The sequence below is a fragment of the Hemitrygon akajei genome, chromosome 14 (assembly GCF_048418815.1).
Source record: "Hemitrygon akajei chromosome 14, sHemAka1.3, whole genome shotgun sequence".
Lineage (NCBI taxonomy): Eukaryota > Metazoa > Chordata > Chondrichthyes > Myliobatiformes > Dasyatidae > Hemitrygon > Hemitrygon akajei.
The window spans coordinates 104,452,702-104,470,486 of record NC_133137.1 but is presented as its reverse complement, the minus strand read 5'-3'; the positions used below and the strand labels follow the sequence as shown (position 1 = coordinate 104,470,486).

Here is a 17,785-nt window from a genome sequence, read left to right as displayed (position 1 = left end):
AAATTAATATATCAACACTAACTCCTTCATTTTTGCTCAGCTTTATGTCTGACTCTAACGTTACAACTGTGATATCAATTTTCCACTGTGGGTTTTGCTCGATAACTGTGTCAACAATGTTGTCATCATTACAACCTTCAGTGTTTTCTTTTGCAGTATCAATAATATAACATCAACTAATCAAACATTACATCAGTAACTCTGGAACCCTGTTTGCAATAGCCCAGGGTTTTAAGTTACATAAAGACAGACATACTTTATTGATCCCGCGGGAAACTGAGTTTCGTTACAGCCGCACCAACCAACAGTAGTGAAGAAATATAGCAATATAAAACCATAAATAATTAACTAATAATAAGTTAATCATGCCAAGTGAAAAAATAAGTCCAGGACCAGCCTATTGGCTCAGGGTGTCTGACACTCCTAGGGAGGAGTTGTAAAGTTTGATGGCCACAGGTAGGAATGACTTCCTATGATGCTCAGTGTTACATCTCGGTGGAATGAGTCTCTGGCTGAATGTACTCCTGTGCCTAACCAGTACATTATGGAGTGGATGGGAGTCATTGTCCAAGATGGCATGCAACTTGGACAGCATCCTCTTTTCAGACACCACTGTCAGAGAGTCCAGTTCCACCCCCACAACATCACTGGCCTTACGAATGAGTTTGTTGATTTTGTTGGTGTCTGCTACCCTCAGCCTGCTGCCCCAGCACACAACAGCAAACATGATAGCAGTGGCCACCACAGACTTGTAGAACATCCTCAGCATCGTCCGGCAGATGTTAAAAGACCTCAGTCTTCTCAGGAAATAGAGACGGCTCTGACCCTTCTTGTAGACAGCCTCAGTGTTCTTTGACCAGTCCAGTTTATTGTCCATTCATATCCCCAGGTATTTGTAATCCTCCACCATGTCCACACTGACCCCTTGGATGGAAACAGGGGTCACCGGTGCCTTAGCCCTCCTCAGGTCCACCACCAGCCCTTAGTCTTTTTCACATTAAGCTGCAGATGATTCTGCTTACACCATGTGACAAAGTTGCTATGTAGAATAGTTACATTCTTTTCAAATGGACCTCTGACCAAAACCACTACAGGTGTCCCCCGTTTTACGAAAGTTCACTTTACGCCACTACGCTTTTACAAAAGACCTACATTAGTAACCTGTTTTTGCATTACAAAGAGGATTTTTGTTTTTACGAAATTTTTTCCCATTTAACTTAATGGTTCTTCGCTTTACGTCATTTCAGCTTAATAAACGTTTCATAGGAACGCTCTACCTTTGTAAAGAGGGGGACACCTGTACCTGAATGTTGCTACAATTCACCATCTACAATACCCTCATAGTACTGCATTGAAATTTAATCTTCAATTCAAACAACAATGTTCTGCCTTGTCCAGCCAACTAATCTTCAGTGTAAAAGTTTTTCTTATATTGTCTAGAATGTAAAACTGTTCTGTAAATGAGGCAACACAGATGAACCTTGAGATTTTGTTCTTGATGCTTGATTCCAAATGGTTTGCAGGCCTTAAAATCAATGACTCACTGATTTCAGACAGAAAAAGAAATTAATGACCAGCTACAGGACTTTGTGATATGGTGCAACTCAAACTACCTGCGTCTCAATATCACCAAGACCAAGGAGATGGTGGTGGACTTTAGGAGATCTAGGCCTCATATGGAGCCAGTGATCATTAATGGAGAATGTGTGGAGCAGGTTAAGACCTACAAGTATCTGGGAGTACAGTTAGACGAGAAGCTAGACTAGACTGCCAACACAGATGCCTTGTGCAGGACGGCACAGAGTCGACTGTACTTCCTTAGAAGGTTGGCGTCATTCAATGTTTGTAGTGAGATGCTGAAGATGTTCTATAGGTCAGTTGTGGAGAGCGCCCTCTTCTTTGTGGTGGCGTGTTGGGGAGGCAGCATTAAGAAGAGGGACGCCTCACGTCTTAATAAGCTGGTAAGGAAGGCGGGCTCTGTCGTGGGCAAAATACTGGAGAATATAACATCGGTAGCAGAGCGAAGGGCGCTGAGTAGGCTACGGTCAATTATGGAAAACCCTGAACATCCTCTACATAGCACCATCCAGAGACAGAGAAGCAGTTTCAGCGACAGGTTGCTATTGATGCAATGCTCCTCAGACAGGATGAAGAGATCAATACTCCCCAATGCCATTCGGCTTTACAATTCAACCGCCAGGAGTAAGATATGTTAAAGTGCCGGGGTTAGGACTCAATGTATTTAAGTAAACTACTTAAGAACTTTTTAAAAGCTATTATTAATGCTTTTTGAGAGGGTGATTTTAGATGCATATCATATTTTTACTGAGTTAAGTATTGTACGTAATTAGTTTTGCTACAATAAGTGTATGGGACATTGGAAAAAATGTTGAATTTCCCCATGGGGATGAATAAAGTATCTATCTATCTATCTAACTTTTGAGGTTGACTTTGTGCTTCTTTGAGGATTCACAACTGACCTGGTTTGTCATATGCTACAGCTAATACCCACACCTTAGTCATATTCTACTGGAAAAATCACATCAGGCAATGTCTGCTCTTTGCTATTATTAAAAGTAGCTCAATCTTTATAAAAGTCCTCAAGTTTTAAAGCAAATATTTCCAAGTTCTTCCCAACCTAATATAATATTTAAAGCACATGGTAAGTATCTGAATTGGAAGAGTTCATGTTTCAAAGATTAATATTCCACCCAAGTGAACTTACACCCAAAACAAAAATACAAGCTTTCTATTTCTGATGCTGACAAATAGCTTATCAATGCTGATAATGTGCAACTCATTAGCAAGATATAAATAGAATAAATGCTTCAGTACTAAAACATTGCATTTTTTTAAATTCAGAAAACTATTTTGTAATTTTTGCCTGGCACAAATTGATAGCTAAAGCAACTTCTAATTTTTTTTTATGAACTCAAAACAGTGACAGCCAAACCAAGTGAAACATCAAACTTGTACAAAAAAAATCCCAGTTAATATGGAACTAAAACAAGCAGAAAAATAACACTCTCCGTTTAAGCAGCATCACAGGGAATCAGCAATGTCAAGTTCACTTACAATCTAGTGCTGGTGGTTGTCACTATGATTGACACAGACCAGCAAACCTATAACAGATACTATAAAAGGAAATCATTTTCAACCAGAAGAAAGAAATGTATAATATTTTTTAAACTGCAAACTGCTTCAATAGTATTTTATTGATTTATTGTGTGCACACAGCTATTGGCAATGGTTGTTTCCTAAAAAAATACTTCTAAGAGTTTTTTTAATGTGCTCAGTGAGGACACTGGGCAAGCTGCAAGCTGACACAGTAATTAATCAAAGGCCATGGTTCACACCTTCAAGCATGACCCTACAGCTCCCAGTCTTACAAAAGCCAATTCCTTAAAAAAAAGCAAGAAGGATGTCAATATGATAAGGAAAAAACAAGTAAGAGTTGATGAAACAACACACACGAAAAGCTGGTGGAACTCAGCAGGCCAGGCAGCATCTATAGAAAGAAGTACAGTCAGGTCTCGGCCCGATACGTCGACTGTACTTCTTCCTATATAGAAGCTGCCTGGCCTGCTGAGTTCCACCAGCATTTTGTGTGTGTTACTTGAATTTCCAGCATCTGCAAATTTCCTCGTGAAGAGCTGAAGGCTCCCTTCAATGGTAATTTTTATATTTGATATTAAAGAACTAACTACTTTCGAAAGGTATTCGGAAAGTACACCTGCTTAAGCAGATCTCCATTTTTCCCCTAATCAGTTTGTTTATTGGCACACCATTTGTAAACCTCCAATGAAAGTGAATCAGTTGAAACCCTTCTGAATCTGACTTGCCAAAAACTCAATCAATGCTGTTAAAATTCGGTCACAAGGAGCTTTACAAATTTCGCATCAGGACCAAATTTCTGGTTACTTCTTCCACATCCTTACTATAACAACTCAATGAGGGTCCAGTGGAATCAACTCTGTCTGCTCAAATATTAAATTTCATACCAGTACTGGGCAGACCTTTCTGAAGATGCTAGTTGATCTATTAATGTGCATGGTCCAAGTCTGGCAAATGGCTCTATCAATTAGAAGCACTGAAGGAAAAATATGGACTCAATATTGTTGTTAAACAGATAGTTACCCACAGCACCTTAAAGCCAACCATAATTTAATATATACTTTTATGATTTGACTATTCTTGTATGTTGATGCAAATTCAATTATGTGTCTATTTCACAGTCAGAACGAGGAAATAATTTGCAATAAAGAAAGCTTACCAATTTAACCCAAAACTGTAGGCTGCAGGTGTATGTTGAAGACAGTACACCAGTTTTAATTGTCTTTAAATTAAGGTAATTAAAACAATTTAAATTAACTTTGAATATTGATAATTATCAATGGAAGTTAAAAGGCAGGATTTTCCACTATAATCTTATTAAAACAAGAGGTTCTAAAAAAAATTCAGAAATCCATTTTCGAAACAACTAAAACATTTATTAGTACAAGTTTACATCAATTAGTAATATTGGGAAACATTTAGGAAATTACCCATGTATAATTATTCAACTGTTTTGACGCTCTAAATGCCCGAGGCTGCTGGATGAGTTTCAAATCTTGCTTTGCCAGCTAAGAGACAGTTTCATATAAGTATTCATTTGATACTTCAGGTTTGAGCAAGGCCCTGGGGAGCAATCCTGTGAACAATTATTTTCTCCCAATCTTTTCCTACTGCACTCGAACTAATTCACCTCATGACTATCCAATTCCCTTAACTGCCCTTACTGTCTGAGCACCCCTTCTCTTGAATGTAACTACAACATTTGTATTTCCAGACCATAATCATACTCTGCTTCAAACAGTGTTTTTCGACATGGGTTACGGGGAGAAGGCCGGAGAATGGCGTTGAGAGGGATTATAAATCAGCTGTGATAAAATGGTGGGGCAGATTCAATGCGCTGAATGGCCTAAATCTGCTCCTATGTATGTCTTATGTCATATCCCAGTAAGAACAAATAAGCAGAATCAAGAGATCACTATAAAGGTTTCCATGTTTGCTTTGCTACACAATGTAGCTGATATGATTTTTGGCCTCAACACCATTATTCCAGCATGGTTTCCATATCACAAATTCCTTCAGTCTTAAATGCATTCAAACAATCTAGCCTTCTCAGCTAACTTAAATGGGCAATTGCATCACCTTGAGATTATGCCTCCAATTTTACATTCCCTCACTAGATTAATCATCCCCATATTATTTGTCATGACAACTGTTTTTGAATTTGTTCCAATATTTGCATCCAAATGTCTCTGTTATGGAAGGTCAGCGGGAGAGGAAGGTCAGCGGGAGACGCTCATGGAGTGAGTACTGTTTCAGATCCGCTCCATAATCTTTACTTATTTTAACCTTTGATCACCCTTATCCAACTTATTGTTACCTACACCAAAAGACTTTTGCTACTTTCTCGGGCTTATTGTTAAGATTTTATTGTGAATTTTGGAAGATATGCAAACAGAAATGGCTCTTAGATCCAAAGGACGAGAACCGGGGCGAAACCCGAACGGTAATGGAAAGAAGCCAGCTCAACCTCAACGCACTGAGTTAACTTATGAACTGCTTATGGAGCTTTTGGATAAAAAATTTGAGGAACAACGTCAGGTTTTTCAACGAGACATAAAGGTTTTTCAAGATTATATGGTTAAGACGGATTCAGTAATTAACCAGCAGCAAGCGCTTATCTCATTGCTGCAAGAGGAAGCGCGGAAACGAGATTTGACAATTGAAAAATTGCAACAGGATTTAATTTCGACTATTAAATTGGTGGAGACACTTAAAGCCAAGAGTGTCGATTTGGAGAATCGGTCCAGAAGACAGAACCTATGCATACTTGGTCTCCCAGACGGCATAGAACAAGGCGATCCTTCGAAATACTTTGCTCAATTTCTAAAAGATGCGTTTCCGTCGGTTTTTCCAGTAAACCCTCCGCTACTTGACCGAGCACATAGAATTTGGAGTCGATCACCGACGGTTTCAGATAAGCCCCCGGTGGTAATCGTCCGATTTCATTACGTACACGATAAAGAACAACTCATTCGTGAAGCTCGAAGGGCTGGGATGATTAAATTTCGTGATTATTGTTTTCGTTTGGTCCAGGATTTCAGCCCAGAAGTCATGAGAAAAAGGCTGCTTTTTAAACCTCTGATGTCTGAATGTTATGAGAAAAATCTAAAACCTGCGCTCTTATACCCGGCGAAGCTCAGGATCTCCCCCCCGAATGCTCCGCGCAAAGTATTTTTGTCTACCTTTGAAGCGAAAAAGTATTTGGAAGAGAACTTCCCTACTGATACAGTTACTACTCTCCAGTAAATGAGTGATTCTGATCGTGAAAGATGGTTTTTGATTTTTTAAACCAGGGTTAGTCTCTGGTTATTGGTGTAGGTTTATCCTATACTTCATATTTAAGTTAAAGTGTGTTTTCGTTATATTAATCGCTCTGTCTTATACACTTTAACTACTATACTATATTTTTGTCTATTATTTTTGTTCCCTTGAAGGTATATTTTTAACCTTTCGAAATGAATTTTTTGTTTAATATCAAGATAATGGTTTTTTGTAAAGTATTGGTTTAGTTTAAGATGGCGTTATTGTTTCTTTTTTCGTCTTCTTCCTATAATGCATCGCTTATCATAGTTTAAATACTTCTTGATTTGTTTGGGTTATAACCCGATTTATAAACTTTTAATGATTTTATTCCCTTTTTCTTTACAACTCAGCATATTAAGAAGCGCAGTTTTTAGTACTGCGATCATAATTCTTAAAGTTCGGGTGGTTTTTTATATATATCCGTTAAACACGGAGTGGTCTGCCGCTGATATGGGGGTAGAGTTAGTTTCATTTTTTCTTTTTTCTAGCCATATTTTGGCTTTTTTTCTTTTTCATACGGGGGTGGGGGTTGGTCTGTTTTCTTTTTTAATTTTTTTCTTATCAATTTGTTTTAGTTTTTTTACTTGGGCTGTTCATGAACTACAAATATGTCTACGATGTCGTCACTTCCGGGTCCGCTCTTTATTTTTGTCCCTCTTCCGGATGCATGAGTTTATAACATGGTTAACCCTTTATATACCAAAGGGATGACTTTAGAAACATGGTTCAAACCATTAACTTTGTGTCTTGGAATACTAATGGATTAAACCATCCGATTAAACGAAAGAAGATTTTCAAAGTATTCCAAAGACTTAATGCTCATATTATTTTTGTACAAGAAACTCATGTGAGGAAGGAGGACAAATATCGCTTTTTTAGGTCTTGGCGGGGTCAACAGTATCATTCGAATTCGAATGCCAAAGTTAAGGGAGTTTCAATTTTTATTGACTCCTCTATTACATTTGTTCAACACGATATCCTTTCGGATCCGAATGGTAGATTTTTGTTAATTACGGGTTTACTCGGTAATAAAAAGGTTGCTATGGTTAATGTTTATGCCCCGAATGTGGATTGTCCTGACTTTTTTAAGTCCTTATTTACTTCTTTACCTAATTTAAATGAATATAAGTTAATAATGGGTGGTGACTTTAATTGTTGTTTAATTCCTTTGATGGACAAATCTACAACTATTCAGACTCTACCCAATAAGTCGGCCACTTGTATTAACTCCTTTTTGACTGATAATGGAGTTTTTGATATTTGGAGATTTCGTCATCCTAATGACAAAGAGTTTTCTTTTTTCTCACATGTTTATCACTCCTATTCGAGAATTGATTATTTTTTTATTGACTCTTGTTTTATTCCATCGGTAATTGGTTGTAATTATGATATTATAGCTATTTCTGACCATGCTCCATTAAAACTTTCTATTAATTTTACGGATACAGCTTTAAATGCTAGACAATGGCGATTTGACTCTACCTTATTGCAAGAACCGGACTTTATTAAATTTATGAAGGAACAGATTGATTTCTTCTTTTCAACTAATTCCACGGAGGATATCACATGCGGAACACTTTGGGACACTTTAAAAGCGTATATACGTGGACAGATTATCTCGTATTCTGCTGGTCTGAGAAAACGCATTAAGAAGGAAACTTTTTTACTGGTTGATAAAATTAAAGAGATTGACAAGAAATATTCGACTACTCCTAGCATGGAACTTTATAAACAAAGGGTTGAACTTCAAATGGAACATAGTTTATTACTTACATCTCCGATAGAAAATCAATTAATGAAAACCAAATCTGATTTCTATATACATAGTGATAAATCAGGAAAACTGTTAGCTAGTCAGCTGAAGAATGTTTCAGTTAAACGCCAGATTACTAAGGTTCGACAGCAGAATGGGGATTTGACAGTTAACCATGATGACATAAATAAGTCTTTTCAAGACTTTTATACCTCCCTGTATAAATCTGAATTCCCTCAGGATCATAATACCATGTGTGATTTTCTCGGGAAATTGAATTTTCCAAAACTATCATCTGATGATATTTCAGTAATAGATACTCCGTTTACGGATGCGGAAATTAAAGGGGTTATTTCCTCAATGAATTCTGGGAAAGCACCAGGTCCAGATGGGTATACAGTAGAATTTTTTAAATGTTTTTCTGATACTCTATCTCCTTGGCTATGCAAGGTGTTTGAAGAAGCAATTAGATTGGGGAAGTTGCCACAATCTTTTTATAGAGCTTCCATTTCTTTAATACTGAAGAAAGACCCTACTGATTGTGCATCCTACAGACCAATATCTTTATTGAATGTGGATTCTAAGATTTTTTCCAAGTTGCTGGCTTCTAGGTTGGAGAAGGTATTACCCCAAATTATTTCGGAAGACCAAACCGGTTTTATTAAAAATCGCTATTCTTTTTTCAATGTTAGGAGATTATTGAATATTGTTTATACTCCTTCACATAATACTTCAGAATGTGTTATATCATTAGATGCGGAAAAAGCATTTGATAGAGTTGAATGGCCCTACTTATTTTATGTGTTGGAGAAGTTTAATTTTAGTCCGACCTTCATTTCTTGGATTAAACTGATATATCAAACTCCAGTAGCCTCGGTGTTTACTAATAATCAAAGATCTCCATTTTTTCGTTTATTTCGGGGCACTAGACAAGGTTGTCCTCTTAGTCCATTACTATTTAACATCGCCTTAGAACCTTTGGCAATTGCCATCAGAGAATCACAGGATATTTTGGGTATTAATCGTGGAACAGATATTCATAAGGTATCTTTATATGCAGACGATTTATTATTATTCATCTCTAATCCTGAGAAATCTATTCCAGCAGTCTTATCATTGTTGGCTCAATTTAGTGAGTTTTCTGGGTATAAGTTAAATCTTAATAAGAGTGAATTGTTTCCTTTGAATAGACAGGTCCCAAATTATGGTATTTTACCTTTTAAATTAGCTAACGATTCTTTTACTTATTTAGGGATTAAAATTACCAAAAACCATAAAGAATTATTTTGGTTTAATTTTTTACCCTTAATTGATCAGATTAAAGGTTTGTTTACTAAGTGGTCACCATTATCTTTATCTCTGATAGGTAGGATTAATGCTATTAAGATGGTTATTTTACCTAAATTTTTATATGTTTTTCAAGCGGTACCAATTTTTATTCCGAAATCCTTTTTTACTAATGTTGATTCAAAAATTTCTTCATATATATGGCAGAATAAAAATCCCAGGTTAGGTAAAATATACTTACAGAAGACAAAGAAGGATGGTGGGTTGGCATTACCCAATTTCAGATTTTATTATTGGGCAGTTAATATTAGATATTTGATATGTTGGTTGAAAGAATGGGATGGTCCTTTTGGCCCTCATTGGGTGAGTTTGGAAACCAAATCGGTTTCTGCTTATGCTCTGGGTTCTATCTTAGGGACATCTCTCCCTTTTGCTCTTTCTAAATTGCCGAAGCGAATTGACAACCCGATAGTTAAATATACCTTACGTATATGGTTTCAATTTCGGAAATTTTTCGGGTTGACTCAATTCATGTTAAATAGTCCTATTGTATCTAATTGTTTTTTCCATCCCTCAATTATAGATCATGCTTTTTTGGCTTGGAAAACTAAGGGATTATTAAGATTTTCCGACTTATTTTTGGACAACTGTTTTATGTCCTTTGAGCAACTAGCTAATAAATATAATTTGCCTAGATCTCATTTTTTTAGATACTTACAGGTTAGGCATTTTTTAAGTACGGTACTTCCTTCGTTCCCAAATTCTCTGTCTTCAGATACTTTGGAAAGTTTGTTTGAATTAAACCCTTTTCAAAAAGGGCTTATATCAAAACTTTATAATATAATTATGAAGATACGTTCAGTGCCCTTTGATAAGACCAAAAATGATTGGGAAAGAGAACTTAATCTTATTATTCCTATTGAGAATTGGGATAGAATTCTTAAATTAGTTAATACATCATCTATATGTGCCAAACATTCATTATTACAATTTAAGGTTGTACATAGGGCCCATATGTCCAAGGATAAATTAGCTCATTTTTATTCTCATATAAACCCTATTTGTGACAGATGTCATTTAGAAATCGCTTCTTTAACTCATATGTTTTGGTCATGTCCACTTTTGAGAAAATATTGGAAAGATATTTTTGATATTATTTCGGCGGTATTGAACATTGATTTACAACCCCATCCTATTACCGCAATTTTTGGTTTACCGATGATGGACTTACTTCACTTATCTCCTTCCGCCTGTCGAATGATTGCTTTTCTCACTTTGATGGCTAGAAGATCTATTTTGTTGAATTGGAAGGAAATTAATCCTCCCACGGTATTTCATTGGCTTTCTCAAACTATGTTATGTCTAAATTTAGAAAAAATTAGAAGTGCTGTATTTGATACTTCTATTAAATTTGAAAAGATATGGAGACCATTTATTCAATATTTTCATATGATGTAATGGCCCTGTGCCGGGCTTATTGGTTTTTTTTTCAGCTTTAATCGTATGTATGTTGAGAGGATCGGAGTTGACGTCATTGATGTTTATGTATACTCGTGAGATAATATGAACAGCCCTTTTTTTTTCTCTTTTAAAAGTTTTTTTTTTATTTTTTTTTCTTCTTTGTTTTTTTTCTTTTTCTTGATACTAGATTAGTAGATTAGCTAACTTTCTTAGATAGATTTTTTTTTCTCTTTTTTACACTATATATTATGAAATATCTAAACTTACCTTGTTCATATATATACTATATGGTTTATGTTTTGGGAAACTTACTTATGCTCTATTCATTGTTTATGTATTACTTTATGTATAATGGGAGTCTATATATTTGTAATCCCTTACCATTATTTGAATTGTATCTCATTCATAATATTCTAAATATTAATAAAAAGATTGAAAGAGACAAATGTCTCTGTTATTGTTTACAGAATAGCTTTCCTACTTCAGATACTTTTACCTAACTTCATTGATAGATAGAACCACCCGAACAATTAAGTCTCCATACCGTTGGATGAGCCACTGTGCTTGAAGATCAGGTAGATTTCACTTTACAATGAAACGAGGGAATCAGATACATCTTGTCTTAGTAAATTTAAATAATAGATATCAATACTCTATTTCCAAACCACATGTACCTTTCATCTTCAAGGCCTTTAATTAAACTTAGCTTGTAGATTACAAAGTCATTGTACAGGCAACCCAAAGCCTGTAGCCAAAGTTTCACAGCTACATAAAGCAACCTAGCACAAGCCTTATCAAGTAATATTACACAAGAGTGCCATTTGTAAAGATGAAACCCCAAATATGTCCACAATTATTTCAAGTTCGTTACATTACCACTGCTGGCTTCCCCATTAGTTGGGGCATCACTCTGAGAAATTAACTGGCCAAGCCACATACAGTGGTGCTAGAAAGTTCGTGAAATCTTTAAAATGTTCTCTATTTCTGCATAAATATTACCTAAAATGTGATCAGATTTTGACGTGCCCTGAAACAAGATAAAAGAGAACCCAATTAAATAAATAACACAGAAAACATTATATTTGTTCATTTCTTTATTGAGAAAAATGATCCAATATTACATGTTGGAAAAAGTATGTGACCCTCTAGGATTACCAGTTCACTTAAAGGGAAAATTAGTCAGGTGTTTCAATCAATGGGATGACAAGCAGGTGTGACTGTGGGAGGCCCTGCCCTATATAAAGAACATAAAACCTGGGTCTTCACTATCAAAGTTTGATCTTCACCATAGGTTTTTGGAAATGTGCTATGCCTCGATCAAAGGAGATTTCTTAGGACCTCAGAAAAAAAGTTGTTGATGTTCACTGGGCTGTAAAAGGACACAGAACCATTTCTAAAGAGTTTGCGCTCCACCAACCCACAGTCAGGCAGATGGTGTACAAATGGAGGAAATTCATTACCGTTCTTACTCTCCCCAGGAGTGGTTGAACAATAAAAATCACTCCAAGGTCAAGGCATGTAATATTCCAGGAGGTCACAGGGAACGACGAGGTAGCATCTAAGGAGCTACAGGCCTCTCTTGCATTGGCTGATGTCAGTGTTCATGGGTCTACCGTCAGGCAAACACTGAATAACAATGGTGTGTATCATAGGATTGCAAGGAGAAAGCCACTGCTCTCCAAGAAAAACATTCCTGCCTGTCTAAAGTTTGCTAAAGACTATGTGGATAAGGCAGAAGGCTATTAGAAGAATGTTCTGTAGACAGATGAGTCCAAAATAGAACTTTTTGGCTTAAATGAGAAGAGTTATGTTTGGCAAAAAGCAAACACTGTATTCCAGCATAAGAACCTCATCCCATCTGTGAAACATGGTGGCAGTGTCATGGTTTGGGCCTGCTTTTCTGCATCAGGACCAGGACAGCTTACTATCATTGATGGAACTATGAATTCTGAATTGTACCAGCAACTTCTACAGAAAAATGTCAAGGTATCTGTTCTGAACTGAAGCTCAAGAGAAAGTGGGTCATTCAGCAAGACAACAACCCTAAACACACAAGCCAGTCTACCAAAAAATACTTAAAGCAGAAGAAATTTCATGTTTTGGAGTGGCCGAGTCAAAGTCCTGACCTTAATCCCATAGAAATGTTGTGGAAGGACCTGAAGCAAGCAGTTCATGTAAGGTATCCCAGAGGTGAAGCAGTTTTGCAAGGAGGAATAGCCTAAATTCCTTCAAGTTGATATGCAGGATGATCACCAGTTACCAGAACTATTTGGTTGAAGTTATTGTTGTACAAGGGGATCACACAAGTTACTGAAAGCAAAGGCCCACATAATTTTTCCAACGAATACATGTAGTGTTGGATCACTTTTCTCAATAAATGAATGTATAAGTGTGATTTTTTTGTATTTTTGGTTTAATTGGTTTCTCTTTATCTAGTTTTAGGACTTGCATGAAGATCTAATCACATTAAGTCATATTTATGCAGAAAAAGAAAATTCTAAAGGGTTCACAAACTTTCTAGCACCACTGCATTATCTGCAGCAAATGACTTACCTCACAATTTCTCAAAACCTTTCCGATCAACAAGTCACAAATGTTCAGTAAGAGTATTATCAACTTGCTTAAGCACATCTAGCTCAAACAATATAAACTACCGTAGATGTCGGATTATAAGCCGCTACTTTTTCCCCACATTTTGAACAGCTTTGAACACTGCGGCCTTTACTACGGTGCGGCTAATGCATTATTTTTTTCATGCCGCCAAAAACATTTTGCCTCGTAACAGTAGACCAATAAAATTGATGAGTAGTTCACAGAGGTCCAATGAAATTGTACGATAAATCAAGCGCACTTTCACAATTAAATTATTGTAAATCAGTCATTTGTACTCACCCTCATCAACATGGAAAACACTCGAAGAAAAGCATTGTGCTGCCTTTATGGCAGTTATTTAGTTTATAATATTTTCGCTTAGTAATTCATGTGTTAGTAATTTCTAGTTAAAGTTAGAAGTGTTTTAACTATATTTGTTTTCTGTACTACATCGCGGGATGCTATGACGTCACACCCGGTTTCGCCACGTCTTGTGGGAAATACCGGTTTGCGATAAACAGGAAGGTGGGGGCGAGCGGCATTAGATCTGAGCGAACGCTGCTTTTAAGTTAAAGGCGATCAATAACTTTTCCTGGTAGGCTGCAGTATATATATTTTTTACCAGTCGTTAGGAGATATTGGAATGTTGTTCAGTAAAAAAGTATACGCAACGTAATTTGTGTTACCGATACGTATGTATATTTAAAAGTAGCCGCGTTACAGGCATGGTTCGAAAAAAAGCATTTGCAATATGTATTTGTTTATGTTACCATATGGATTTAATTAAAAGTTAAAAAATCCTCACGTGTAATATCTTTCTGTGTAAATATCTCATATTACAACGTGGGACACCTGCGGCCGAAAATCCAGTGCGGCCTAAAATCCGGTGTGGCTTGTACAAGTACAAAATTGATTTTCTTTCTAAAATTAGAGTCAGCGGCTTTTAATCAGGTGCGCTCTGTAGTGCGAAATCTACGGTAGTAGCTTGCATAGCATCACATTTACCCCCGCAAAAAAATCACTTTCTCACAATCACCACACTGTGGTGCAGTATGTACCATCTTCAGAATCCACTACAACTGCTTGCCACAGCTCTTCCCAACCAGGGTCAGCGTCAAGAGAAATAGCAAGTACATGTACAATATTTCCTCTTAAATTTCAATCTCCAATTACTATCACTCCCTATCCTGTCAGAGGCAGTGGTCAGAAGCACTATGGCAATTCAAAAAAGTTACCCCATCACCACCCTCTGAATAGATCAACATAGCAACACTCATGTGAAATTTTATTTTTTTATACATTGGAAACCTGTGTTGCTTTTTCAGTATTTACATGTGGAGTGTAGATACCATTGGCAAAATCTGCTGCTGAAGGGGAGTACACAATCAAGCATCTTGGCATATTGAACTTCTTTAAGTGTTGTAAGATCTCAGACATCCAGTGACAAGCATGCCTAAACTTGTAATTCTTGCTGAAAGCAATTGCATTCTAGTTAAGTGGTGAGTTACTCTTCACAGAAAGCCAGCCTTGGTCCTGCTCTTGAAGGAATGATACTTAAATGGCTGGTCCTGTGATTTCTTTGGACAATGGTAACCCTCCAGTATGTTGAAAGTAGGGAATCTTGACATGAGAGTAATGTTATTGGGGCTTAAGAAAGTTATTCTGCAGCACCATATGAGTTTACTAAAAGACTGATTGGACCACACTGGGATTGTGCAGATTTTGATCACCACACTATAGAAAGGAAGTGGTTGAGCTGGAAAAAGTACAGAAGATTCATCAGGATGGTGCCTGATTAGAGAACATTAATTATGGAGAGAGATGAACAGATTGGTCTTGTTTTCATTAGAATGAAAGAAGCCGAGAGCCTACACTTGGAGGAAGAATCTGAGTCGTTAATTCTTCAAGTGGATCAATAGTAACCCCAGTTTAATTAATAAACCGTGACAAATTAATTCAGCACCAATATTTATACAATTATTATCACTACACATTTGATGCACCATCAATAACTCTCTGAGACGTGAGGCGAGATATAGGCTTTTATTGGCTGGAAGAAAGAACAAGCAGCAAGTGACCACCACACAACATCCTGGAGACTGAGGAAGGGTCTGTGTCTCCAATCTCCTTTATACCGGGGTCCATAGGAGGAGCCACAGGAGCAGTCAGCGGGGGTGGGGGGGGGGGGGGCGTCTCCAGATAGGTATATGTAGTTCACCACAACATTACTCTTCACAAATGCCAAATAATTTCTTTTGTCTGAAAACAGAATTACTGAAACAAATTTTTCTTAAACAGTCTTGACTGCATATAGGAATACAACAGCCGCAACTCTCAATGCCATAATTTTCAAACATTTGTTTCAAGTAGTATAACTTTCAGTTTAACATATTTGAAGCCCAAAATCACCTTTCAGGCAACTATCCAGACTAAATGGAGTTGAAACAAATTGAATAACTCAAAACATTATCCCAGTTAGCCAAAAGCCAGATATGCCAAATTTGCCAGCCTGTTTTCTCCCCACAGCCAAGCGTCTTATGATATAATTATTTTCCATTAATAAAAAACATGAAGTTTTTTTAAGATCTGCTCAAGCTTTGATCTACTCACATTCCACCAATTGTAACTGTAGAACAGGTGCGTTCAGGGAATGCTGGGGTCACATTCGTGGCCGGGCTGGCTTGCCTGATGTAATCCACTGTTACATTAACCTAATGAACAAGGAAAAAGAAATATCAGTTGCTGGCATATCAAATTGATGTAATTTCCATCTACAAAGGACCAAATTTGCAGATCACAACTGATCAAGTACTAGATCAAAAAAAGGAGTTTGACATTTGAAGTCCATCCAAAGATCCATGGGAAACTCGCTTTTGCCAGAATAAGTCAAAGATCATGAAAAGATGATAGATATCTAAAACATTATTTCTAAGCATCGCAAGTTATTTAAAGACTTTTATAAGGCAGTGAGCAGGAAACACATCAGTTAGGACAACTTTAGCTCACGCTCAACTAACCATGCTTTCATGAAAGCACAAAGCTGAATGTTCTTGAAAAAGAATAGATATGTCTAATGCAAATTTTAAAAGTTCAGATTGGGCTTAAAGTAGAGAAACTAATATTTTTAAGGAAAAGGGCAGAATTTAGATAAAAGGAGACACAGCTCAACCACAAAATACTGAATAGTACAATAGGATTGGGAAGCAAAGCCGTCTCTTTATGCCGTTAAAGCACTATTTCTTGGTAGAACTTTCTACTCGTGATATCTTTGAAGTTGAGCAGACAAAAAACCAGTGAAAACTAAATATCAATTATCTTCTAAGTGACTGCAGAACCACTGGACCAATTCCCCACAAGCAGCATATTTAGAACGAAAATGACGGGTTAGTTTTGATAAGCACTACCATAAATATCCTTAAACCATTATGCACTCTTCTTCATCTCAATAACCACCCTCCTTCTATCCAAGTGAAATAATTATAAGTGGAGAGCCTTGCATAAAGAGTCGGGAAATTATTGGGAAAAAATTCTAAGCGACAGGGCTTAGGCTCATTAAGAAAGGCTGGGGCTGATTTTGGGGAAATGGTAGAATCCTTAATAAAATTGTCGTATCGATATACTGAGAAATTAATAGAACTGAGTAGCTTTAATGTGAATTCATGAAAGCGAAATGTTTGACTAATATCTTGCAGGTGTTTTTGAGGATTTCTTATAGAACATGAAAGGTAACAAGTAGATATGCAGAACATGGATTTTCTAAATATTTTCAGTAAGGTCCCACCAAAGTAAATCGGTGAACAACGTTAGACTACATAGAATTGGGATCAATTCTGAGTGTGAATTTAGACTTGATTAACAAATTGAAAAGAAGAAAGAATAAACAAGCCTTTACTATAGGCAGATGATGACTAGTGGGCACCAACTACTCACCACAATGTGACTAAGCTGCTAAAATATAACATTTGGAAATCTGTTTGTGATACAAGATTAAATGGGCATTACATCTTAAAGTACAGAAGGGCAACAACAGTTCCACGTTTCATTTAAATGCAACAACTACATGAAATGGTACTCGTGTGCGACAAGTGAGGCAAAACATTAATTCAAGATCAAGCCAGAATTATTGATTGTACCGATTTTATTAGATATCCATTTCAAGATCATTCATTGAAATTTATAATTATTAATCCTCTTTTATAAGGTTGTGGAATGTGACTGGATTAGACTAGCAGCCCAGGCGTTAAGTATTTGAGTTGGGATATCATGTTGCAGCTG

General features: G+C 36.7%; 1 protein-coding gene across 1 annotated transcript in view; it reads right to left on the bottom strand.

Moving 5' to 3' along the window:
- The window catches only part of snd1 (staphylococcal nuclease and tudor domain containing 1), a 1,008,210-nt gene that overhangs the window by 757,186 nt on the left and 233,239 nt on the right, over window positions 1–17,785 (bottom strand). Inside the window, exon 12 of the mRNA XM_073066877.1 lies at window positions 16,121–16,221. Coding sequence (XP_072922978.1) covers window positions 16,121–16,221 — 101 coding nt within the window. The remainder of the gene's footprint in view (window positions 1–16,120; window positions 16,222–17,785) is intronic.